The sequence below is a fragment of the Silurus aristotelis genome (genome assembly GCF_946808225.1).
Source record: "Silurus aristotelis genome assembly, chromosome: 25".
Lineage (NCBI taxonomy): Eukaryota > Metazoa > Chordata > Actinopteri > Siluriformes > Siluridae > Silurus > Silurus aristotelis.
In genome coordinates this window covers 17,751,852-17,777,090 of record NC_139598.1, presented here as the reverse complement: position 1 = coordinate 17,777,090, position 25,239 = coordinate 17,751,852, and the positions used below count along the sequence as shown (strand labels likewise).

Here is a 25,239-nt window from a genome sequence, read left to right as displayed (position 1 = left end):
AGAAAACTGCTAGCAAAAGTGAAACTATACCACTAAAACCCTGGGATGTGTTTGAGGCGAAACTCTGATATCAGGGCTACTTACTAACTAGCACCTCTTCAATCCAATTCGCTGGGTTTCTGATGTGAAGTCAAATGAAAAGTTCCCAAAGCACATGTGCTTCTGTCATATCATTTCCCCTGCAATAAATTGCCTTTTTCGCATGCGGGATTTTATTTGCGTTTGGTCTGAGCACCAATGCCCACGTATTTACCCTTTGCGTAATTGTGTTGCAGGTGCCGAGGGTTTTGAACTCCAAAAACTGCTCAGCTACATGCTAAGTGTCCTTCCCTGACGTCTCTTTGTCACAGTAAGTGTTCGCTCCAGCACAGATCTCATCAACATGGACGAGGGCTACAGAGACCGAACGGCCTTCATCAAGGGCGCCAAGGACATTGCCAAAGAAGTGAAGCGGCATGCAGGGAAGAAAGTGGGCCGTCACGTGGACCGCGTGGCTGACGAGTACACCAAGCGCTCGTACACGCGCTTCGAGGAGGACGACGATGACGATGATTACCCCGTGCAGGCCCAAGACGGGAGCTACTACCGCAGCAACAGCCGTGCCAACGACGACGATGATGCTGCACACAGTGACTCCACCGAGGGCCACGACGAGGACGATGAGATCTACGAGGGGGAGTACCAGGGCATCCCGAGACAGGACTCAGCAGGCAAGGCGGACGGCCAGGCGGGCGGAGCAGCACAGGTGCAGCAACGCGACATGGCGCAGTATGAGGCAGAGAGGCGCAAGGACCAGGAGGAGCTGGCGCAGCAATACGAGACCATCCTGCAAGAGTGTGGCCACGGACGCTTTCAGTGGTCGCTGTACTTCGTCCTGGGGCTGGCACTCATGGCCGACGGTGTGGAAATCTTCGTCGTGGGCTTCGTGTTGCCCAGCGCTGAGAAGGACATGTGCCTTTCGGAGCCAAACAAGGGCATGCTGGGTAAGTCATCTATCAGCTCATTTAAAGGTACAGGACCATAAAAAGCCCACAGCTTTACACATGATTGAGGAACTAAACACACTGTTTAATGGTAAACACCAGTTTGGCTCAGAACGTCATGAGTGCAAATCCTATCCTCACCAACAACTGGGCCCCTAAGCAAGGCCCTTAACTACTCAGCTGTATAACACAAATGTAATTTGATCTGGATAAGGGCATCTTCCTAATGCCATAAATGTACAGTAGATTTGTTCTTGTGGCATCATTATACTGTCGTTAAAATGTGGTTGTTACTGGTGACATTATGTTTCGGTGAGAATCTGCTTCATAGGGTAACATTAGTGTTAGCTAGAAAGTTATTTTTGTTGTTATGGCAACATTATATTTTGGTTAGAATGTGGTCATTTTGGTAACTATATTTTAAGTAGAATGTTATAATTCTGCCGATGTAAAATTTTGATTAGAATGTTGTCCTTTTTTTGCTACGTAATGTTTTGGTTTGAAACCTGGATGTTATGGCATTGTTATATTTTAGATAGAATGTGGTTATTTTAGCAACATTATGTTTCGGTTCGAAACCTGGTTGTGATCAATGCAGTATATTAATTCATTACTGAAATCCCACTCTGAGATTTGGACCTAGCTGACTAGCTTTGAGATAGAGCAGCGACCACACATGGAGGCGTTTCCAAATGACATTTTATGAATATTTTGTCAGAACATGATGCAGGGACAAATTATTCTGGCCAGATTATAGTGTCAGGAGTGTGACTGGAAGGAGGACCCGAATACAGGACACGACAGGGGAATAGTCAAATGAAAAAAAGTTCAAAAACAAGCCAAAATTCAGGCACGGAAACTGAGCAATAGAGTGCAGATCAAAAACACAAAACAAAAAACAGTCCAGAGTTCAAACCAGAATGTTGGGAGGCAGAGCAGAACAGGGATCAGGATCAGGATCAGAATCAGGAAGCAGAACAGGCAGGGTGGAAAGAATAATCTCAGGGGTTTAGGTTGATATTCTGGCCCCGAGTTTAAGTCTTTGTTGTCCTCAAATACGCGCTCTGCGAAACCGGAAGGTCCTGACGTATAGAACTGGATATTTCTTATGAGGTTAATATTTCAGGAGCACAGATGTTCTTCAATCACGTAGTATAATGTTATAATGTTGTGTCATACAGTCACAGCATATGTAAGTGTATGGATTGTTGATAATTGGGGTATTAAGGTTTTATCTCTGGAAAAATGGACTGTTGAAAAACGATATTCATTGTAAGCAGAGTGAAAATGATTGTGTGTAGGGGGTGGGGTGAGATTTATATTTTTTATGTTTGTATGTATTTATATTAATATTGAATTCACTAGTGCTTTTGAATCTTTTGTGGAAAGTGATCATGATGCAAATGAGTTTTAAGATTTTTATTTGACTGCTTGTGAAACGTATTTATTTCCCCGTCCGTGTCAGATGAGCTCTCAGGCCGTAGTTAAAGGTGTATTACTGCAGGCTGATGTCCGTTCCCATTTCTCACCCAGTACACCATCTGTCAGCTTCATTGAGAGGAGAACACTGAGCAGAGCACAGGGCTCTCTCTCTCTCTCTCTCTCTCTCTCTCTCTCTCTCTCTCTCTCTCTCTCTCTCTCTCTCTCTCTCTCTCTCTCTTCTCTACAATGCGATGACGCATTTGGAGCTATAATTAACTGGCAGAAAAGGAAGCGTTTCACAGAGCCACGGTGCTGCTGCAGCGAGAGAAAACGGAGATTACTTAGTTAACGTTCTCCAATACATTATAATTAAAACAGAATGAACTTCGAGCTTCACACTCATTCACATAGAACCAACGTGTGAATGAAAAAGCGTGTGTTTTTCATGAGAAATTCACCTTTTGTTTTTGCTACTGAGCACAATATCGTTACAAGCCTCATGTAATATTCATGATGAGGCAGCGTTTGTGCCGTTGTCGTAAATGCCTTTCACGATACTGCAATTCATTATGAACCTCACCCATCCAGGTCCATAATATATACATACACATATATATATATATATATATATATATATATATATATATATATACAGTGGGTACGGAAAGTATTCAGACCCCCTTACATTTTTCACTCTTTGTTATATTGCAGCCATATGATAAAATCATTTAGGTTCATTCTTCTTCCTCATGAATGTACACACAGCTCCCCATACTGACAGAAAAACACAGAATTGTTGACATTGTTGCAGATTTATTAAAAAAGAAAAACTGAAATATCACATGGTCCTAAGTATTCAGACCCTTTGCTGTGACACTCATATATTTAACTCAGGTGCTCTCCATTTCTTCTGATTATCCTTGAGCTGATTCTACACCTTCATTTGAGTCCAGCTGTGTTTGATTATACTGATTGGACTTGATTAGGAAAGCCACACACCTGTCTATATAAGACCTTCCAGATCACAATGCATGTCAGAGCAAATGAGAATCATGAGGTCAAAGGAACTGCCTGAAGAGCTCAGAGACAGAATTGTGGCAAGGCACAGATCTGGCCAAGGTTACAAAAAGATTTCTGCTGCACTTAAGGTTCCTAAGAGCACAGTGGCCTCCATAATCCTCAAATGGAAGACGTTTGGGACGACCAGAACCCTTCCTAGAGCTGGCCGTCCGGCCAAACTGAGCTATCGGGGGAGAAGAGCCTTGGTGAGAGAGGTAAAGAAGAACCCAAAGATCACTGTGGCTGAGCTCCAGAGATGCAGTCAGGAGATGGGAGAAAGTTGTAGAAAGTCAACCATCACTGCAGCCCTCCACCAGTCGGGGCTTTATGGCAGAGTGGCCCGACGGAAGCCTCTCCTCAGTGTAAGACACATGAAAGCCCGCATGGAGTTTGCTAAAAAACACCTGAAGGACTCCAAGTTGGTGAGAAATAAGATTCTCTGGTCTGATGAGACCAAAATAGAACTTTTTGGCCCTAATTCTAAGCGGTATGTGTGGAGAAAACCAGGCACTGCTCATCACCTGTCCAATACAGTCCCAACAGTGAAGCATGGTGGTGGCAGCATCATGCTGTGGGGGTGTTTTTCAGCTGCAGGGACAGGACGACTGGTTGCAATCGAGGGAAAGATGAATGCGGCCAAGTACAGGGATATCCTGGACAAAAACCTTCTCCAGAGTGCTTTGGACCTCAGACTGGGCCGAAAGGTTTACCTTCCAACAAGACAATGACCCTAAGCACACAGCTAAAATAACGATGGAGTGGCTTCACAACAACTCCGTGACTGTTCTTGACATATAACAAAGAGTGAAAAATTTAAGGGGGTCTGAATACTTTCCGTACCCACTGTATATATATATATATATATATATATATATATATATATATATATATATATATATATATATATATATATATATATATACAGTATTCACTCAGCGTCCACTTTATTAGGAAAGCCGGTACACACCTGGATTCGGCCAATCAACTCATAATATCGTAGAGATCTTCAGCAAAGTCAGAAATCATGGGATCTCAGTGGCTTTGCTGGTTCCAGATGGGCTGGTCTGAGTAAAATCTTCTCTGGATTTCTTACACACAGCTCTCTAGAGTTTGAATAAAAAGAGATAGCGATCTAAGAGATCTAAGAAAAGAATGGCTAAAGCTCCAGAGCTGACAGGACGTCTATGGTAACTCAGATAATCACTTTTTGCATCCATGGTGAGCAGAAAAAGCATCTCACCACGTTGACCTCCACTCCTGTCAAAGCTAATTATATCTTTTATCTACAGAGGGTAGATTTAGGAACATAAATAATATGCTAAACTCATTACACCCTAAAAGCTTAATCCTGATGAGCAAACGAAACGAGAGTAACGAGAGTGGTGAGGAAACCAAGACGATATGAGGAAGAAACCATGAGAATAAAGAATAATAAACACAGAGGTCAGTAGTGCAGAAAGTGCTTTCTGTGGGTCACATCACATGAATTTCTGAAATTGAACACCGCACACACACACACACACACACACACACACACACACACACACACACACACACCTCTTTTTTTCACACACCATCTACTGCACCAAGCTCGTTTAGGCTCGACTCCTACTGCTTAGAGATTCATTCGGTAAATTACATCCAGCAGAAGCCGTAGGATTCAATTCATTATTAATTTGTGCTTCCAAAATGTGAGTCTAAAGAAATTCTTTATCAAATTAATGACTTATAATCTGCCTCCTGTTCCCCGGTGTTTCCCCGGTGTTTCCCCGGTGTTTCCCCCTGCTGCTTATAAAACTATGTGCTAGAATGTTATTTATTTGCTGAAATGCAGGATGCTTACATTTTTTAATGTGAAACAAGGAAATAAATCAAATATGATAAAATATAATGAACGACCTGAAAGTGACCTTCACTTCTTGTTCTCTAACAAAGCAAATCATAAGAGCTGAGTTAAAGCAGTAACATTTGGAGGATGATCACAGAAGAAATTTCGTGTCTCATAAACTACTTACTTTCTTACTACTACTACTACATTCTTACTTTACTACTTACTAATCCTCACCTTCAGGAAAGAGAAAACGAGATTCTGGTGAGGGAAACATTATTTTCCTATAACAGCAATGCACAGAGGAAAGACGCTGATTTGGCAGAACCTTCGAAGAGCAAGGTACAGAGATGGAGCAGAGGGAGAGGTGGAGGAGAGGAAGAGATATAGAAGAGAGGAAGTGAGCAGAGGGAAGGGTGGGGCAGAGGGAGGTATGAATGAGAGGGAGATGAAGAGGAGAGAGAAAGATGGAGCAGGAGGAGGTACGAAGGAGAAGAAGAGATGCAGGAGACGAGGAGATGGAGGAGAGGGTGAGATGGCACTGAGGAAGGGATGAAGTGGAAGAAGACATGGAGTAGATGAAAAGATAATGGAGGGGAGGATGAGATGGAGTTGAAGGAGAGTAGGAGATGAAGAGGAGAAGGAGAGATAAAGGAGAGATGAAGGAGAAAAAGAGATGGAGCACACAGAGTGATGGAGGTGAAAGAGAGATGAAGTTGAGGGAGTGGGAAGGAAAAGATGGAGGAGAGGAAGAGATTGAGGCGCCTCGACAGTTCATCGAGCAAATTCCCTGCAGTGTGAGATTGTGTGTGTGTGTGTGTGTGTGTGTGTGTGTGTGTGTGTGTGTGTGTGTGTGTGTGTGTGTGTGTGAAAGAGAGAGAGAGAGAGAGAGAGAGAGAGAGAGAGAGAGAGAGTACATTTGCAGTACTGGGAAAAAACATACACACTATAAATAGTATCCCTCCCCCTCACTCCATCTATTTCTCCCCCTTTCTTTCTCTTTTTTTCACTCCCGAAGCCCGAAGCCTCTCCAGTATTCTGTTCAGGAGACTCGTCTGTGGTTGTCTCTTGTCTACCAACACTTCCCCCCATCCCAACACACACACACACACACACACACACACACACACACACACACACACACACACACACACACACACACACACACACTCTTTCCTTTTTTTCTGTCTCTAGCCCCTCCTCCCTTTTCTCCCTCTAACACGTCATCATAATGATGGAAGTAGCCCCGCCCATTAGTTGGTTACCGAGCAACCGCTTGGCTCTGATTGGCAGAAGCGTGCAGTGTGAAGCTTCAGCATCATCATTATCATGAACCAGGCATCACGATTCAAATGTGCTAATGTGCTGCTTTTTCTGCTCCGTTTTCCATCTCCACTGTTCATGTTCTGTTCACAAAGCAGTTCTTTTCTACAAATGATACTGAGTGTAATCAGCTCAAATGTATATTTAATTTATATGATTAACAATTATAATTAATGATATATATTCTGTATATAGAATTATAATATAGAATTTATTTATGTTTTATAGCATTTCAGAACCGTGTACTAATTTTTGGTTCCCTGCAGACATCTTGAGAGGTGTGAAGGTTTAGAGATGTGCTACAGATCCTGTACATTAAAATGGTTGCTATTAATGTTAAAGGCATACAGTACTGGTTTGGAGAAACAAAAAGATCGTTTAAATGTCATAAAATTTGCTATGCTACTGTACATATTTGTATATAAATAAAAAAATTAATGACAGACCTGCATAATTCTTATTATATTTTTCTTTTCAGAATTGTTTACAGATTTTCTTATCAGAAGAACCTTTAGACTGATTATTCAGTAACCGTTTTTGTTGAAAACCATTAAAAATAAATGAATTAATGGTTTAAGTTTAAAAATGTATCAATATTTTTCTTTTAGTATTTCCAAAAAAGTGGAGCCCTCAAAGGTTTTAATAAAAAAAAAAAAAGGAAAACCAAAAATTTCCCTTTTAGGATGCATCCACGTTAATCCAGATGTTTTAATCGAAAATTCCATATACACTGGCGTTTTTCAAACGTTTTTATCCACACTGTAATGTCGCTATACTGTGTATGCGTCAGGTCTTCGTCCTGAGTCATTTCCGTCACTCGTGTCCTTTTGAATCGATAAGATTGTGAGTGAATGTGACATTTTTTAGAAGGTTGTACAAAGAGACATTAATCTCCACCACTCAAACTGGATACAGCAGCTGCAGTATAACATCGTCCACCATCTTGAATGGGTCACATGACTAAAAATGCATCACCGATTCTTTTTTTCTTTATTATCTCGATTTCCCCAGGCCACAGCACAGAGAAATGCTGTCTCGGTGTGAATGCAGGGATAAAACCTGAAGAAAAACCTCAAAGCGCTTTTTGATTGGATCTGGATTAATGTGGACATAATCTCAGAGGGGCTTCAAAGTAAAAGCGTAGGAACCTCTCACTCTCCAACCCTGAAGTTTAACTCCTGTTAAATTCTTTAAAGCGTTGAGACGTTGAGATATTCTGAACATGTCTACAAAACCCAGGCAACAAGAATGAGCTTCATCTACATCTTCATCTACAGCAACACTAAAATAAAAACAGCCATAAAATAAAACGCAGATTATAATATAATAGTAATAATAATAATAATAATAATAATAATAATAATAATAATAATAATAATAACAATAATAATATACAAGGAGAACTGAATCGTGAACAATCCGGGGCTGTTCTTCTGCTTGATCGATTTCCTTTATATATGCTGCCGTGCTGCTTGTGTACACAGTCATCAGAGAGAATAATAATATTTAAACCGATAATCAAGTATATCATCACACTAGCTCAGTGTATAAGGTTTCAGGGAAGGCAGATCTTTCTGACATGTCCATCGTGTTTTAGTTCAGATCTGTCACGTGACTGACAGGAGGGTGTTGGGGGAACTGATCAGAACCACGGACAGTGGACAGATTATTGAGCTGTATTGAGGCTTATCTGAGAGAAAAGACTCTTTGCTGCATTGCGGTGATGGCTATCTCTCTCCTCTTCATCATCCCTGGCTCTCGTGGTCAAGGTGAGCGAATGAAAATATGGTCAGCTGCCGTGCCAAACGAATTCCCGACTTTACACTCTACAGTCTGAGTCACCGGCACGATCCTTCCTGTAGCTCTCATTGAGGCTTAAGGACAAAATAAAGTGTGAAAAACACTTCACTGTCTTCACTGTAGGACATATAAACATAATAATTGACTAGGCCACTATTTAAATTTACATACGGCATGATTTCAGAAAACAGCATTTTCACACTTAGAACAGGTTCAGCAAATGATTACAGTTATAGTGTTAAACAAATATCAATCGTCCAGGGGATTCGTTCAGATCTAACATATGGTTTTGCCTCTATGGGCAGTAGTAAAAAAAAAGATGCTCTGATTTGTATTTGTGACATTTTCAAAGCACCGACACCAAAGAAGTTAAAACTATGAAAATAATAACCTTTTAGAAGAGCATTTAACTACTGCAGCACTACTATCCATCATCAACTGAGGTTAACCAATCAGGATCGAGATATCAAGAGAGCTGTGTGTGTGTGTGTGTGTGTGTGTGTGTGTGTGTGTGTGTGTGTGTGTATAGCTCATACTACTGTATGAGTGTAAATGTTTTTTTTTTCCCAGGTTGGTAATGGAGTCTTTCAGTCTTTCTTCTGTCTTTCGAAAGCTCTTGTGAGCAGATTGAGCCGCTCGAGTAACAACCTGACAAATGTGACTGGTTAAAAAGAAGCCAGATTATCAATAAAGCACTCAGGCAGCAAGACAGACTCTGTTAGGGATGGTGACAGATTGTCGATAGAGACGCTTTCAACTCACTGAATCCTGAGCTGTTGCCTGTATGACTCACTGATGGACTCACGTCCCAAATCACACAATTAGAAGCAATCACATTTATGCAGAGCCATATTTCAGCTGTGTTCAGCAAAACTTCACAAAAATCCACAAAGCTGCTGTAATCTTCAAGTTTTTCTGTGTTGGATCAGGGTTTAAACTTTTCTTTTTTACATTAGCAGTGAGTTTTAAAATTCTTTACATACAAGTACACATCCGGTTCAGTTCAGAGACAATTGATTCCTTTGCTGTGTTTTAACATCATGGCCTCTTTCGAATTAATGTTCATATTGGTTGCTAGGCAACATTATGTTATGCCTAATTTAGCCCAATGCTCTCACTCTCTCTCTCTGTCTCCCAGGACTCATTGTCTACCTGGGCATGATGGTAGGTGCTTTTGTGTGGGGCGGCCTGGCTGATCGGATTGGTCGCAGGCAGACTCTGCTCATCTCTCTGTCCATCAACAGCGTCTTCGCTTTCTTCTCCTCATTTGTCCAAGGATACAGCTCCTTCCTGTTCTGCCGCCTACTCTCTGGTGTTGGGTAAATATATACCAACCAAGATGTGCTTGAAATAACATTACAGACCTTATTTACTCTGATAAAATTAAGGATAAACTTACTCAACCTCTGAGCTCATTTTATAGATGTAAGTATATAAAGGATAAAACTTTTATTTTAATGTTGTTTTTCTATCCCTACCTTCTGGTTTTAGAATTGGAGGGTCCATCCCTATAGTCTTCTCATACTACTCTGAGTTTTTGGCTCAGGAGAAGCGTGGTGAACATTTAAGCTGGCTCTGCATGTTCTGGATGATCGGGGGTATCTATGCTTCAGCCATGGCCTGGGCCATCATCCCCCATTACGGTAAATATGCAAACACCTAACATTACTGTCAACACCACTATGGTACCCTTTAAAACTCTTTAAATATTGTATGATTGTTTATTGTTACCATTTGAAAGGTAACATATAAAATCATTAATGAAACCATCAGTATGCACTCTTGTAGCTATGGTAGCACTTTATATACAATCATACAGCACTGTGGTAACTTTCAAACTCGTTGAAATACCCTCATCTCACTACAATGCTATGTATTGAAACCCTTCGAATACCAGTACCAACCCACTATGGTCACCACCAGGCATTGACAAACAAGGCAGTCGCCTAGGGTGCAACCAACTGGGGCGCCAGTGAGTGCCTCCTGCAGCGTTTACCTGTATTTCTGCTGAAGTTTAATATACTGTTTATCATTATATACTTGAATTCACTCAATTTTGCAATGATTATTTAATGTGTTTAACCTTTTTAATGAAAGTTTGTGAATGATTTGTATGGTGTGGGGGTGGAGCAATGTGGTGGGAGGGTGACCATAATCTCACCTAGAGTACAAAACAATGCTAGAAATGGCCCTGACCACCAAAACCATTTAAAAACATTATCCTCACTGTGTGAAGTCTTTAAATATCATCCCACACAAAGGAAAATGGTAAAATTGTTCAAATACCATCATATCTCATTATGGTGATTATCCAATCCCTTTAAATACCACCATCCCTCATTATGGTGATTATCAAAAGCCTTCCAACAATATCCATTTCCACTATATTGAATATCAAAACCCTTCAAATACCACCATCACCCATTATAGTGACTAAGAAAATCCTTTAAATAACATCATCCACCAATATAGTGACTATCAAAATCTTTCAAATACCTTCTGAGGTGAATATATAACTCTCTTAATTACCACCATCCCTCATTATAGTGACTATTAAAACCATTCAAACAACATCCTCTCCTTATGGTAAGATGATGGAACAAAATTTGTACCTCAACAGTTATTTATACATTGTATACTTTAACCATCGTTCTCCAGTAGGACAACAGTTCTTTCCTCACCCTTTAAATCCTACCACCCTACCATTATTCACAACTACACAAGCCTTCATTACTGTCCAATGGCAATTTCCCTAAATTCTTTACCAGGCTGGAGTTTCCAGATGGGCTCAGCCTACCAGTTCCACAGCTGGAGAGTCTTTGTTTTGGTGTGCGCTTTGCCCTCGGTGGCTGCCATCGCTGCTCTCAACACCATGCCGGAAAGTCCACGCTTCTACCTGGAGGTCAGTGATTTAGCTCATTCTTATTCCATAAATAACCCAAACAGACTGGAGAGAACAGAGTAGATCAGGTCACTTCAAATCAGAATGATTTACTAAATGATCGAAACGAGCGGGAAAAAAAGTCAAAAGACTCTTATGATTCCAGAACGGGAAACATGACGAAGCCTGGATGATCCTGAAACAAGTTCATGACACAAACATGAGGGCCAAGGGCTACCCCGAGAGGGTCTTCTCAGTAAGTACCAGTGACTTGCTCAGAAAACGAATGTTGGGAGAATATTAAATGCTTTCAATATTAATTATGCAATCGTGCAAATGAGTTTCCATTTATCTGCTACTGGTGGAGATCAAAGTGCCACACATTATGTACATTTAAATTGGTTATATATTACATAATCAAACTACTGTTTGATGTAGAATTTTCTGTGCGTTGCCATGGATACTGCTACTTGGTTTGAGTGGAAGCTCAGGATGGGAGAAAAAGCAGCGTTTGCGGTTTTGTTAGTTAGCGTTATGAACATGTAGATGATCATAAAACGCTGTTCAGGTGAATAAAATGTCGAATGCTGTTGTACATCCAGGTGACCACCATTAAGACCGTGAAGCAGTTGGATGAACTGGTGGATATGGGAGATGATACCACAGCCTGGCACCAGCGCTGGAAGCTCAAGCTTGTTAATCTGTTTCATCAGGTACAAGAGATAAATGATTACCGTTACCAATCTGAAACTGATTATATACTTATAACAGCATGTACAGAAGTGTTGGGAGTTCGTAACATGGTCTGCCCACCAAGTTTTACTATGATGTGTAAAATCAGTGCATTAATCTGCACTACAAACTAATGTAAAAGACTGTTACATGACACGAGATAATCTGACCAATCTGAATCCAGAATGCAGTACAATTTAATACATTTTATTGATGGTTTCAAAACTATATATTTGCATTAGTACAATGGCAGGTCTTTCATATAGATATTAGAGTCCTAGCAATCCTGATAAGCAGAGTAGCCAAAAATATTAGCAGATAAATTATGCAAGCTGGCTAATTATGTTGCCTCTTCAATACAATCTGTGGTGTTTTAATATATCTGTACATTCTGAATGTGGTTCCATTGTGCTTGTGTAGGTTTGGAGCAACTTCTTGACTGTTTTCAATCCAGAGTACCGCCGTGTCACCTACATGATGATGGCTGTCTGGTTCTCCATGTCGTTCAGGTAGACATTTAGAAGAATGGCGATCCGTGAACGTTCACTACAGGATGTTTAGTATGATGTTAAATGTTTCATTGTTTAACACAAACATCCAAATTGCAACAGTTTAAGCTTCCAAATATTAAACATTATCTAAAGCTAGCAGTGCCATCTCACTAAATGTTAAGTGATATATTGACCTATTGCAAAAGCTTTTGGTTTGCATTTCGGATTTTTATTCATTTTAGCATTAAATAAGTTCCACCTACTGTTCTACCATTGATATGAATGATTAGCTTGTATCAAGGTGTCTCGTTTATCAGTGTCCCCCACTATTCTCCTTCACAGCTACTACGGCCTGACTGTGTGGTTCCCTGACATGATCAAATACCTGCAAAAGCAGGAGTACAACTCACGCACTAAAGTCTTCCTCAAGCAGAAAGTGGAGCACATGACCTTCAACTTCACCTTGGAGAACCAGATCCATCATGAGGGAGAGTACTTCAACACCAAGTAAGTATTAGTACTTATGAAGTATGAGATACCAGACAAGAGCCCTAGTCAGAGCTGGCTTAATATTTGGATTTGGTTTGGGTCATTTCCAATACATTCATTCCACTGTGACTTGTATTCTGTTCGCAGCATTGTTTCATTATTATGCATTTCAAATCTCAAAGCTCTCACAGAATTTCCCAGAGCATGAAAACGTCCTTCTGGCTTTTTTGTAGGTTTTTGAATCTCAAGATGAAGTCCATGGTATTCGAAGACTCCCTGTTTGAAGAGTGTTACTTTGAGGACATCACCTCCACCAACACCTTCTTCAAGAACTGCACTTTCATCGCTACCCTCTTCTACAACACAGGTCAGACCGAGAGCTTTTTTATTTTTATTTCCAAGCACATCCATTTCTGCCTTCGGTTTCCCATCCGTATCCTAAATCCCCTTCAGGCTGCTGTATTTACCTGAAAAAATCACACATTGGAGAATTTAAAAGGTGGATAGAAGCAGACCTCGATCTCTGAGGTGTACAATCACTGAATGGTGGACAGCCAGGCGATGCGTTCCACCATCAGTCAGAATGACCTCATTCAGTGAAAGCGTGCAATGCGGAGGGAAAGGTTTCAGGTATCCTAGCAACACTGTCTGCTTTTCTGTCTGTTCAAGAATGCCAAATGCGAGTGTTGCTGCTGTGATTTTTTACTGAGAAAGCATCGAGATTCATAGAAATCTGAGAGCATTCTTGTCATCAAAGGGTGCCGTTTTCATGTCTATCATACCTTCAGAGGAGCTAACCTTGCTAATAATAACAAAATAAATCTCACGTTATGCCAACGTTATTGAATTCTTTTGCTTATAGTATGTATATGTGAATACTATTTATTAAAGGTCAAACGCTTCAGAAAAGTAACGGTTCGGTACGTACCTCTGTGTTTAAGACACGGTTCGGTTCATTTTCGCTATGGTGGGGGGAAGAAATGCACAACGTAAAATTGCTTGTCGTTTTTATTTTTTTATTTTATTAATGCAGCTTATTATTATTAACATTTGTAAACATCAACAGTTTACAAAACAATTGTAAATAAAATGACTGCTTGGTTTAATTTAAAATAAAATAGAATAAATCAAATTAATGCGATACACTTTTTTAATGATTAAATTGAGAAATTAATTAAATTGGTATAAATTTATTTTTGGGTAATACAGATGAGTATATTAATGCGTGCGTGTGTTTTACATTTAATGTTTAATTTTCTACTTAACTGTTCTACTTATTTAATCATAATTTAAGGAATGATTTTATTCCTTCTGTCCTTCATTCACGTGTACGTTACACCTCTACTATTTACAGACTTTTATTAGCTGGTCTTAATTTTAAAGCTAACAAAATCTACACTTGACTATCAGCTCACAGCTGGCAAAACTAAATGATGGTCAAAATGATGGATTAAATTCATCATACGAAACGTGTATTATAATGCCAATGTGGCCAAGAATTGTTCAGTAATCTTATAGTTCAGAACATTGGTGCACTTAACAGGCATATGATGATCACCAATCCTTACTGATATTAGCTCTCATTTCTTGCCCTACTTGATGTGTATTGGCAACTCATTACACTTACATTTGCATTCATGGCATTCAGCAGAAGCCCGTGTCCTGAGAGAAGTTCTAAATCTACACTGGTACGCGATTACAAACTTAAGATATCAGAAATCAAGAAATCAGCATACAACTCTGTTGAGGTTTTTTAATAACAGACAAAGCAAACCTGGAAAAGTGTTAGTTTAGGTGTTTCAGGAAGATGAAGGCCTTCACCCATCGCTTGAAGATAGCCAGGGACTCCACTGTTTAGACACCTAGACGAAGTTCATTCCACCTCCTTTGTGCCAAACAGAGAAGAGCTTTGAGGTATACTTACCTCTTCCCCTGAGAGAAGGTGGTACCAGTCGAGCAGTGCTGGAGGATCTCAGACAGCGTGGTGCAGTGTGAGGTGTGATGAGGTCACTGAGGTAAGATGGCGCTCGTCCATTTTTGGCCTTGTAGGCAAACATCAGTGTTTTAAATCTGATGCGTGCAGCTACTGGAAGCCAGTGAAGGGAGCAGCAGTGGGGTGGGGTGGGAGAACTTGTGCAGGTTGAACACCCGCAGCTGCGTTTTAGATTATTTGCAGTGGACGAGGAAGATCTGCCAGCAGAGAGCTGCAGTAGTCCAGTCTGGAAATGACAAGAGACTGAACAATCACCTGAGCAGACTGAGCAACTCATCGTTGTCTAAATCGTTTACTTTCTTTCTTTTAGATTTGTTTAAGTACAGGCTGATCAACAGCCGCCTCCTCAACAGCACCTTCCTGCATAACAAAGAGGGCTGCCTTCTGGACTTCAGCGACGATAACAACGCCTACATGATCTACTTTGTCAGTTTTCTGGGCACTCTGGCTGTCCTGCCTGGGAACATCGTGTCCGCTCTGCTCATGGACAAAATCGGACGCCTGAGGATGCTGGGTGAGTATAAGAGTTTCAGAAATGTCAGTGTTTTATTAGTGTGTGGTGGATGTCAGCTAAACATCCTGCTCTCCTGTAGCCGGCTCCAGCGTGATCTCCTGTGTCAGCTGTTTCTTCCTGTCGTTTGGGAACAGCGAATCGGCCATGATCGCCCTGCTCTGTCTGTTCGGGGGGATCAGCATTGCGTCTTGGAATGCTTTGGATGTTCTTACGGTAGAACTTTACCCATCTGATAAGAGGTACATTTGTTTTCTGTTGATCAAATTTCTGTCTTAATTGGATTAATTGATCCAATTCTGGTTAATAATTGAAGGCTTATAAGATCATTATTGTGACCAGGTTTTTATTACAATAAACTCATATTAGATATAGTTTTAAGTGTACTGAATGATTCTCAGTGGGTTTGGTGCATAACCACCGCAGTATTACCTCCTCTTCACAACGCTCTGGGGGAAGGTCTGAAAATTCTCATTCAGTACATCTGTAATCTCAGCACCTGCCACAGAGTAATAGACATTTGTATGAAGATGTGCAATGACTTACAGTGCCTGCTTCTTTGTGTCACACAGCGCCTCCTTGTGACTAGCTCAATATTCTTTTCTTCCTCCAAAGTTGATGATGATGGTGTTCTGTGCTATTAGTGCATGCTGAAGCCTTTTATTCTTCTATACATTTGTGTCATAGCCTACGTTTTGATAGGTACCATCATCGTACACCCAACATACATGTTCTACCCAAGTTTATTACCTCAATACCACACGTTATTTGTATCTATCTAATCGTATGATCTATGATTGCCGTGAAACTGCAGAAGACATTAGACTACTAATAAACAATCTTTCCTGACAGGATTTTTTAGGTTTTCTTAATGTCTCAGATGTTCTCCACTGCTAGTCTTAGCAAAATAGCTAATATATGCTAATCTGACAGGAGGTCTGACAGGATTTTTAAGATTTTTTTCATAAATGTTGATCTAAAGTGCTAATTTTAAAATGCTAGCTTTATGCTCTCTTGATAGGGTTTAGAAGCTTATCTTAGTAAACATGAACAGGGTTGTGGCTAGTCACAAATATTCTTTACTGCTAATCCTAGCATGATAACTAATATGTGCTAAACTGATTTAATTTGAGGTCATCACTTTTTTTCATTGCTAATCCTAGCATGATACCTAATAAGTTATAGCGTGCTTTAAGTCATGTTTATAAATACTAATAATCTCAATTGTTAATCGTAGCTAGCTAACTAACATCATCTGACCTGGTGGGATTACTGTAAGGATTTTTACCCCACTTTAATCGGTCGAGTTTGCTGTTTTATTGTTATTATTATTACGGATCCTATAAAATTTTTATTAAATTAGATCACAAACAGGTTATCTAATACTTACATTTGATACTTAGCTGCTCGGTGTAATAGAATGTCTCGTACCATTGGCTTTTTAAGGCAATAATGTTGCCTATAAAGCTGTTTTGAACCAGGTGAAAGATTACATTAGGAACTCACGTCGCTCTTCATATTTCCCACAGAACTACAGCTTTCGGATTCCTGAATGCCCTGTGCAAGCTTGCCGCCGTGCTGGGGATCAGCATCTTCCAGTCGTTTGTGGGCATCACCAAAGCCGTGCCCATCCTGTTCGCCTCAGGCGCGTTGGCAACCGGCAGCTTCTTGGCCATGAAGCTCCCGGAGACGAGGGGGCAGGTGCTTCAATAGTGCGGCCTCCGTGCCAGCGGGTGGCAGCGTCGAATTCGGGTGAATCCCCCTGCAGTGTGATCCCGATCCCCAAATCAATCACACATTTTGTCAGATTTGAATTTATAGACGGTATAAAATATCCCCTTCATATTTAAAAAAAAAAAAAAACCAAACATCTTAATCATCATCTCATCCATTCATCAGATCAAATCAGATCAGGTTTTACATAAAACTTTCACATTTGATTTGACATATCTGTACCATCAAGCGGCGCAGTCCTGACCCCGATAATCAGCATACTTAGAGGGAGAACAGAGGTCATGTGTGTGTGTGTGTGTGTGTGTAAACAACTGCCATTTTAAACACATTCCAGATTGTTTTATAGTTTGTGAATTTGTTAACCAGCCAGTGAAGAGTTTTTTTGCCCTTTAATCTCGGTCCACGGCGTTACGGTGAGGTCAGCACGTGTCGTCAGTCAGTGGGTAGATCTTTTCTGCACGGACAGTGTTTGCTCAGTGTTTGGTCCTGGTTGTCGTCGGTGTTTGTTGGTTGTCGTCGTTGTTTTTCTTCTGCTCACGATGTCCTGAGATTAGTTTTTTTTCGCGAGCGACTGTTGAAATCGGTTGAAAGGTGCAAGTAAAAATACATATATATATATAACTATCATAGCTACCTACAGAAAGGAATCTCTCAGAAAAATTGGTTTCACTGGAGGCATTTGTGTACGATAAACATAATGAAGAGTAGCAAAAGTAACAGTATGAAGAAATGTAAGTGCACCCCATTGACATCATCTCCGGTCCATGACGTGACGACCTACTGTGCATTCACGTGATTTGTGTTTCAGCCGTTCAATAGTTACGACCCATCGTTCTTTTCCTAGGGTTTTTGGAAATTCACAATTTCTCGATGGAGAAAAAACTAAACAAAACAATGTTTCCTATTTTTCTTTTATGGGGAAGAAATGACAGAAAACCTGAGGGGGAAAAAAAACTGATTTAGCACAAGATGATTAGAAAAGACTATCAAAGCGTAATAAAAGGTTTAGGTTTATTTTGAAAACTGATGTAAATGCTGTATTGAATATAAATATACAGTTACAGTCTGTCTGTCCTGAACACACTAATAGCTCATATTCTATATATAAATATTATAAATATATTTAAGAGGAAAACATTTCAGGTTCTGAAACCGGTTCAGTTTCCAGTAAAATAGTACCATAATGTCTTAGATTGGTTTTACTCGATGTCTGTATATATATATATATATATATATATATATATATATATATATATATATATATATATATATATATATATATATATATATATATATTTATCAGTTTGCTAAGGTAATATTTTTAAGTAGACAATATTCAGACAGAACAAGTCAATAGAAATTGAATCTGCGCATCATGGTCACATCAGTGACGCAACTTTCCATGAGTTATTTTTTTTTTCTTGTTCTTTCCACCATGATAACAGTGACCATGATGATGCTGTACCTGTAGGTGTGTGTATATATATATATATATATATATATATATATATATATATATATATATATATATATATATATATATATATATATATATATATATATATTTATGTGTGTGTGTACGTGTGTGTGTGAATGTGCTTGCATGTGAAAACGTGAAACAAGTGTTCCACAGATTTGCATTTATTTATTATTTATTTATAAAAGACTTTTTGGTTTTATAGCATTTTTTACTTTGGATGTCTGTAACTTCAGGCACAGGGTGAACTTTTCTTTTAATCGTCGTTGACGTCGTCACAACAAAAAAAACCCGAAACTATTATAGATTTAGAAGCTTTTAATACAGAGAGAATCTACGGATCGTTTAGCAAAAATCCAACAAACGAACAATTAAATAAATACAAAATAAAATGCTTCGGTTTGCAGGTGACGCTCTTCTTCTTTACTGCCATTTTGTAGGATAGCAGCCATATTTTAGATGCACTCAGTATGAAAAACATAAACTCTATAAGAGAACTCTAAGAGGCTCTCCTTCATTTTCTCATCAAGCTCGTGCAAAATTTCACGACGTCATCGCAAACGATTTTTGAAGCACAATCTGAGAACATCTCCAATCTGCTCTTCATGACCAGATCGCATTATAATTTGCAGTTTCTACTTCCGCTCCTCTCTCTCTCTCTCTCTCTCTGAGCTTTGTCTACTGTTTCTAGTGCAAAAAAAACAACCAAAAGCTTTTTTTTTGGATGCCAGTAAAATCCAGAGAGGATTCACATCGTCATTTGTGACAGTGTTCATCAGCAAGAACAAGATGTGATAGATATGAAGCTTGTGGGAGAAAGGAACACTCAGAGCCAGTAGTACTGAACTGTACCTTATTGCTGCTTTACACTGGGAATACACTCACAGTTAAAACAAGAGCATCAATTGTGAGTCATTTGCAATTTGCAATTTGTTCTTCAGTCACAAGTAAATCTTTACAGGTAAACTGCATGCATTTAGGTATTAAAGGTTCTTCAGGGTAACACCTTCAGGGTGCGACACCCTTATTCCTGCACACTGGATGCAGCAGGTTCCTCTTGCGGGTTAATGTGATGTTTATAACGTTTATTTATTCATCCACTAAAATGTTTGATCCTGGGCAGGGTTCAGGAACGTATCTGTTTATTTTTCAGACTTGAATGAAGTTAAATTCATTACAAACCATATCAGTGCTTAGATTGACATTGTATGGCATTTGGCAAATGCACTTATACAGGGCGAAGCACCAATTTTTATTGGCGAGCCAGTCAGGAGCTCAGCGGGTCAGCGAAGGTGAAAAAACCTGAACAGGGACCAACCACCTTTCAGGCTGCAGGCAGAAATGTTGTTGTACAGCGCGTGTCTCATTGTTGTTCTCCATCCTGCTCCACACTACGATGTCGATAGCGCTGTTGTACGCTGTCCAACTGCTGAATTAATCAATCTCAGTGGCATCATGATCTATTTGTATGTTACAAAAAAAAAATATATATAAAAGTAATCAAGGTTTTTGTGAGTTTTGCCCGTTCAGGTTGTTTTGTTTTGTTTGTTTGTTTCATTTGAACGTCTTTTGTTACAGGGTCTTTTTGTATTTTTCTGAAGAAGAAAAAAAAAGCGTTTACTTTGTCGCAGTCGATCGTGTGCAAAAAGAAATCAAAGCAATAAGTGACTGATGTGTTTCTTGGCTCCGCCCGCTTTTCCCATTTATTACCCTGTACCTACACTCGAACACTTTTGATTATTGGGATAATGAAAGCACACTAAAACTGAAATTTGCATAGTGATAAAAACATATTGAGAAAAAAAAATCGCTGTATAAAATCTCGCCTGTACAAGGCAAGTGTCTCTTCTCGTTCTCCAGATATACCACAGAACTTTTCTGATGCTTTTGTCGAATTCAGATGTATCGCCATGATTCAAATGTGATGGAGTTTATCACCTTATCATTGTACTGTGCTGTAGAGGTTGTAGTTGTTTGTATGTAAAAGTATAAATATGTGCAACTATAATAAAAAAAATCGTGGTTAAAAAAAAAAAAAAAAAGACAAAAAAAAAAGGTTTAACCTGAGAAATCGAGTGCTGGTGTACGTCGTTCATTTCGTGCTTGCGTTGGATTTTTTTGTACATGGAAATGACGTGATCATTTAATATGGAGACTGTTTTAATGTGACACCAAAATGGTTGTGTATTTCTGTGTGTGTTTGTGTGTGTGTGTGTGTGTGTGTGTGTGTGTGTGGGCGTGGACTTTTTCAGCCATGCTGGGAATTTTACTGCAACCACGCAGCCCAACCACGGCCTGTCGATGAAATAAAAACCTACGTATGAAAAATAAACCTGTCATGGAGATAAAATGATTTGCATTGCAGTTATTGACCTGAACAATATTTATTAATTAGTCTAAAAAAAGGGCCATTTAATGAGGGCCTATAGGCATTTTTGCCCTTGATTAAACTTGATCTAAATTCTGTAAATAATATGCTAGATGGATTTAAAAAGGAGGATGTATCCAGTTCTACAGGTGAAGGAAAGAAAAACAACTAATTAGGAACACATGCACCTCAATATGCATGATGAAATCAACCAATCAGAGCAGAAGAGATGAGATGAGGATGGGTTCCCTCTTTAGTCTGGTTCCTCTCAAGGTTTCTTCCTTATGTCATCTCGGGGGTTTTTTCCTTGCCACAGTCGCCACCAACTTGCTCATCAGGGACAAACTTACTTATAAAGAACATATTCACTTTTAATCACCACATTATCTGTGTAAAGCAGACTATGATGCTACCACCACCATGCTTTACTGTAGGCAAGACACAATATTCTTGGTTCTCCTCACCAGGATGTCACCACACATGCCTGACACCATCTGAGCCAAACAAGTTTATCTATGTCTCATCAGACCACAGGACATGGTTCCAGTAATTCATGCTGTTGGACAGGTTTTCTTTAGCAAACTGTTTGAGGGTTTTCTAGTGAGCAGCTTCAGAAGAGGCTCCTTTTGGGACGATGGCCTGCAAACCGACTTGTGGCAGTGTGTGGTGTACGGTCTGAGCACTGACGAGCGGATCTTCCGCTTCTGCAGCCTCTAAAGCAATGCTGCACCACTCATGCGTCTTGTTTATATAGATCTTCCTGCCCATGATTTTTTTGTGCATCCAAGCACATGGGCAGATTGTATGTACTATAACTTTTTTTTACACATTATACCTAACCAGAATGTTAAACTATGTTGGATAATAGCCAAAATTTAATGAGAATAAAAAATGGGATCACAATAATTTTTTATTTATATTATATTTTGACACTTTTGGTAATCAGATTCCTTTCATGGCCAGTAGGTGGCAGGATTGCGCTTTATTTTTTGGCGCCGCAGCACAGAAGAAGACCCGCCCACGTGTCTCGTGTTTTGAGTGTGTGCCATTTTTCGATCCGTACCGGAAACACGATTTGACAATGTGTGTGTGTGTGTCGATCAGAAGAAGCAGAAGCAGTGTGTTACACTAAGGTGAGAGTGTCACCATTTATTTGCTTTATTTAAATATTTAGCTGCATTAAAGGTGTGAATATAAAAAGCTCGTTTTCAAAATAGAATAAAATTACAGGAAAACTCCACCCTCACACATTGGGTTTATACTAAAATATATGTGATGTTTGAAAAGATTTTTGTGCTGATGCTTTTATTTTTATTTGGTGGTCTCGCTCGCTTGCATGTGTCCCACTCTGACGTCATAAAGGTTGCAGTGTCATCACTAAAACAGTGTTACAATGACATTTTTAAAAAGGGAGTCATTTCTAAAAGATACCAGTCACCGCTTTAATGTTTGTTCATTAAAACAAAATGACAAGTGTTGGAGTCAAGAGTGTAGTTCAGTGTTAGGTTAAGGGGGTTGTGTTGTGTTGTGTTGTGTTGTGTGGGAGTTCGGATCATTTTAGTGACTCGGTTCTTTGAATCTCGTTCATCAAAATGACCAAATCTTTCGTTGAATCGTTGAGTTCATTTGATTCCTTTTGATCAGATATCAAATAAAATGTTAAATTTTTCAAAGTAATGCGATGGACAGCGTATATGTGAGTCACGTGATAAAAATAATGCATGACTGACTTGAAGAGTCGAGAGAGAAACGATTAATTTCTGTTTTCATCCAGTAAAAAAATGAACGAATCACTCTAAGACGACTCGTTCTTCTGAGTCACATTAAAGACTCGTTCTAAATGAACGACTCATCAGTAGGTATGAGTATGAAAGTAAAAGCTCTTCAGGAGTTAAGCGCTGCTGCATTCCTCTCTTAAGGTCGAGGTGAAACAGAGCTAAATCTGACTGCATCAGAAGGCAGCTGAACAGCATTGTGGGTAATGTAGGAAACAAAAGTGATCTTTGACTATACTGCAGATGAACATGCAGGTCGTCCAGGGTGGATTTTTTTCCTCTCGTTAATGTAATCTCTCTTATAAATCTTTATAAGAAGTTATAATCATGCTCGCAGGTCTGCTGTGGCCATCATCTCCCTCCTCGTTCCCGATGCTGGTCCATGTCCGCCGCTTCATCCGTTCCTCCTCCATCACTCTCTACTCATCTAGATCATCTCATCCCATGGAGGCTGCTCCCAATCGCCCGGTCGAAGCCTCCATTAGCACCAAACTGACTCGGGCTCTCGAGCCGGAGCACCTGGAGGTTCTGAACGAGAGCCACATGCACGCTGTGCCCCCAGGTTCCGAGTCTCACTTCAGGGTGTTGGTGGTGAGCTCTCGTTTCGAGGGCTTGTCCCTGCTGCAGCGCCACCGCCTGGTCAACGAGACCCTGAGTCACGAGCTGAGCACCAGCGTTCACGCTCTCGCCATCCAGGCCAAGACTCCTGAGCAGTGGAGCAGCAACCCGAGTCTGGACAAGAGCCCAGCGTGCCTCGGAGGGTCCAAACATGACAGAACCACGGCAGAAAAACTCAAATCAGGACACGACTGATCAGATACTAATTACGTGAACTTTCGACACTTTGACTGCAATCTAATAATCTGAATAGTTTTTGGAGAGCAGCGGTTTTCTGTGCAGTAGTGTTTGAGCACTGTGTGATTTCACTGAATAAAAATTTAAATGATGTATGTGGGTGTTTTTCTTTTCCATCTCCTTGTGCTGTAGTTTGTAGCCTTCAACTGAAATTCATTTAAAGCATTTTTTTTGTTGTAAAATAATTAAAAAAATTATCCGTCTCAAAAAATTTCCTGTATGAGAAATAAATGTGAAATAAATACACCATTTTCTATATCAGCTGCTGTTCAAGACAAATCTGTAAACAGTAACGTGTATTAAATATCACAGGCTATAACGTTACTATATTTTTGAGATTCTGAGAAGAAATCAGCGGAGCTGAGAAAATTCCCATCAGGTTCATTTTCTGGATTTTATGATTTAGTTAGGTTTTCTGTAAAGTATTTATTTTTCAGTTCAAATTGTTTAATGTCATGTTTTATATAGAAATGTGTTAATTTTATTACATTTAGTAAATAAATCGATTTGTGTATGTTTTTTTTATTCCACCAGGGGGCGACATTATGTTAACATTCCAACAATGGCTCTCGAGCCGAAACCTCACATGAGCTTCATCTTCATGACAAGTCAATAAACTCTACAGAGAATTCATGATGTTTAATCGACCAAGAACTCTATTTATTAGTAAGTCTACAGTGTCTTCAGTTTCTGCCACCAATATCACAAAGACCGGATATTTTGAAGGAAGAAAAACATCTCCATGTTGGTCTTTAGTCATTTGATAGAACGTTGGAAATGACCCGAAGAGATTGCAAAGGTGCTTTAGAAACTATAAAACCCCTTTTTGGAGGTTAAGAGCCATTAATTATTATTAAGTATCTTGACAGTGTAGATAAATTCTAAAACACATTGGGTTCTCATAGGTTCTGCACAGAAGTCCTATCAGAAAAGCTTTTAGGTAGAACATTTCATTGGATCCTTAGCGATCACTTCAACCGTGTGTGTATGTGTGGAGTACAAACTCCAAATTGATGCATAAATCTGATTTCCTGAGAACCTTATTGGAGTTCTAACCTACACCCTTTTTTTCTGTATGAAGAACCTGAATTGTGTGAGGTTCTATTTTACTGTATTTTACGGTGCAGTTTTTGTGTCGCTGTAAACGAAGTCTTGCCCTGGAGGATCCCATAAATTAAATGAAGTGGTGTGGATGGGAACCCAAGCCGTGGTGTGTCAGAGTGGGCAGAGTAATGGTGCCAGGGCTGGGATCCTTCCTGTGGTGATGTTACCGTGAGTTCCATGATCTCTGCATTAACAATAAAATATACGCTGATATTAAAAATGTAGAGCCTTTAAAGTTCTGTATTCTTGTTTCTGTCTGGGGAAAGTTTTCCGTTAAAACGGAACCAAACAGAACCCTGTAGATCTGTGATAAAACTTTACGAATTGGTCATTATGTCCTTTGTCCCCTTTTTGGATAGTTTTGATGTTTGGAGCAAAATTAAATATTACAATGTTTAAATCGACATGTATTAA

At 39.7% G+C, this 25,239-nt stretch overlaps 2 protein-coding genes and 1 long non-coding RNA gene across 3 annotated transcripts in view; 2 read left to right on the top strand and 1 right to left on the bottom strand.

Moving 5' to 3' along the window:
- Positions 1-18,138, top strand: part of sv2a (synaptic vesicle glycoprotein 2A) — a 30,993-nt gene extending 12,855 nt beyond the window's left edge. The window contains exons 2-13 of the mRNA XM_083529695.1: positions 276-983; positions 9,554-9,734; positions 9,907-10,058; positions 11,184-11,317; positions 11,463-11,552; positions 11,899-12,009; positions 12,449-12,537; positions 12,862-13,026; positions 13,242-13,375; positions 15,312-15,515; positions 15,595-15,754; positions 17,042-18,138. Of these exons, the coding sequence (XP_083385821.1) occupies positions 383-983; positions 9,554-9,734; positions 9,907-10,058; positions 11,184-11,317; positions 11,463-11,552; positions 11,899-12,009; positions 12,449-12,537; positions 12,862-13,026; positions 13,242-13,375; positions 15,312-15,515; positions 15,595-15,754; positions 17,042-17,225 (2,205 nt within the window). The 5' untranslated portion in view covers positions 276-382 and the 3' untranslated portion in view covers positions 17,226-18,138. The remainder of the gene's footprint in view (positions 1-275; positions 984-9,553; positions 9,735-9,906; positions 10,059-11,183; positions 11,318-11,462; positions 11,553-11,898; positions 12,010-12,448; positions 12,538-12,861; positions 13,027-13,241; positions 13,376-15,311; positions 15,516-15,594; positions 15,755-17,041) is intronic.
- LOC310719717 lies at positions 12,591-17,375 on the bottom strand. The gene is made up of 3 exons (XR_014531558.1): positions 16,684-17,375; positions 14,830-16,615; positions 12,591-14,670 (listed from the first exon to the last, which is right to left on the bottom strand). It is a non-coding gene; the product is annotated as an uncharacterized lncRNA (long non-coding RNA).
- A 3,957-nt stretch (positions 18,139-22,095) lies between the features above and the next one.
- bola1 (bolA family member 1) lies at positions 22,096-23,965 on the top strand. Its single transcript, XM_083529703.1, has 3 exons — positions 22,096-22,224; positions 23,204-23,817; positions 23,885-23,965. Exon 2 carries the CDS (start codon positions 23,239-23,241, stop codon positions 23,677-23,679), a length of 441 nt encoding a protein of 146 aa, XP_083385829.1. The 5' UTR covers positions 22,096-22,224; positions 23,204-23,238; the 3' UTR covers positions 23,680-23,817; positions 23,885-23,965.
- Positions 23,966-25,239: the final 1,274 nt, after the last annotated feature.

Coding starts and splice junctions, on each gene's coding strand:
- bola1 (XM_083529703.1), top strand. CDS start 23,239: ATGCTGGTCCATGTCCGCCGCTTCATCCGTTCCTCCTCCATCACTCTC.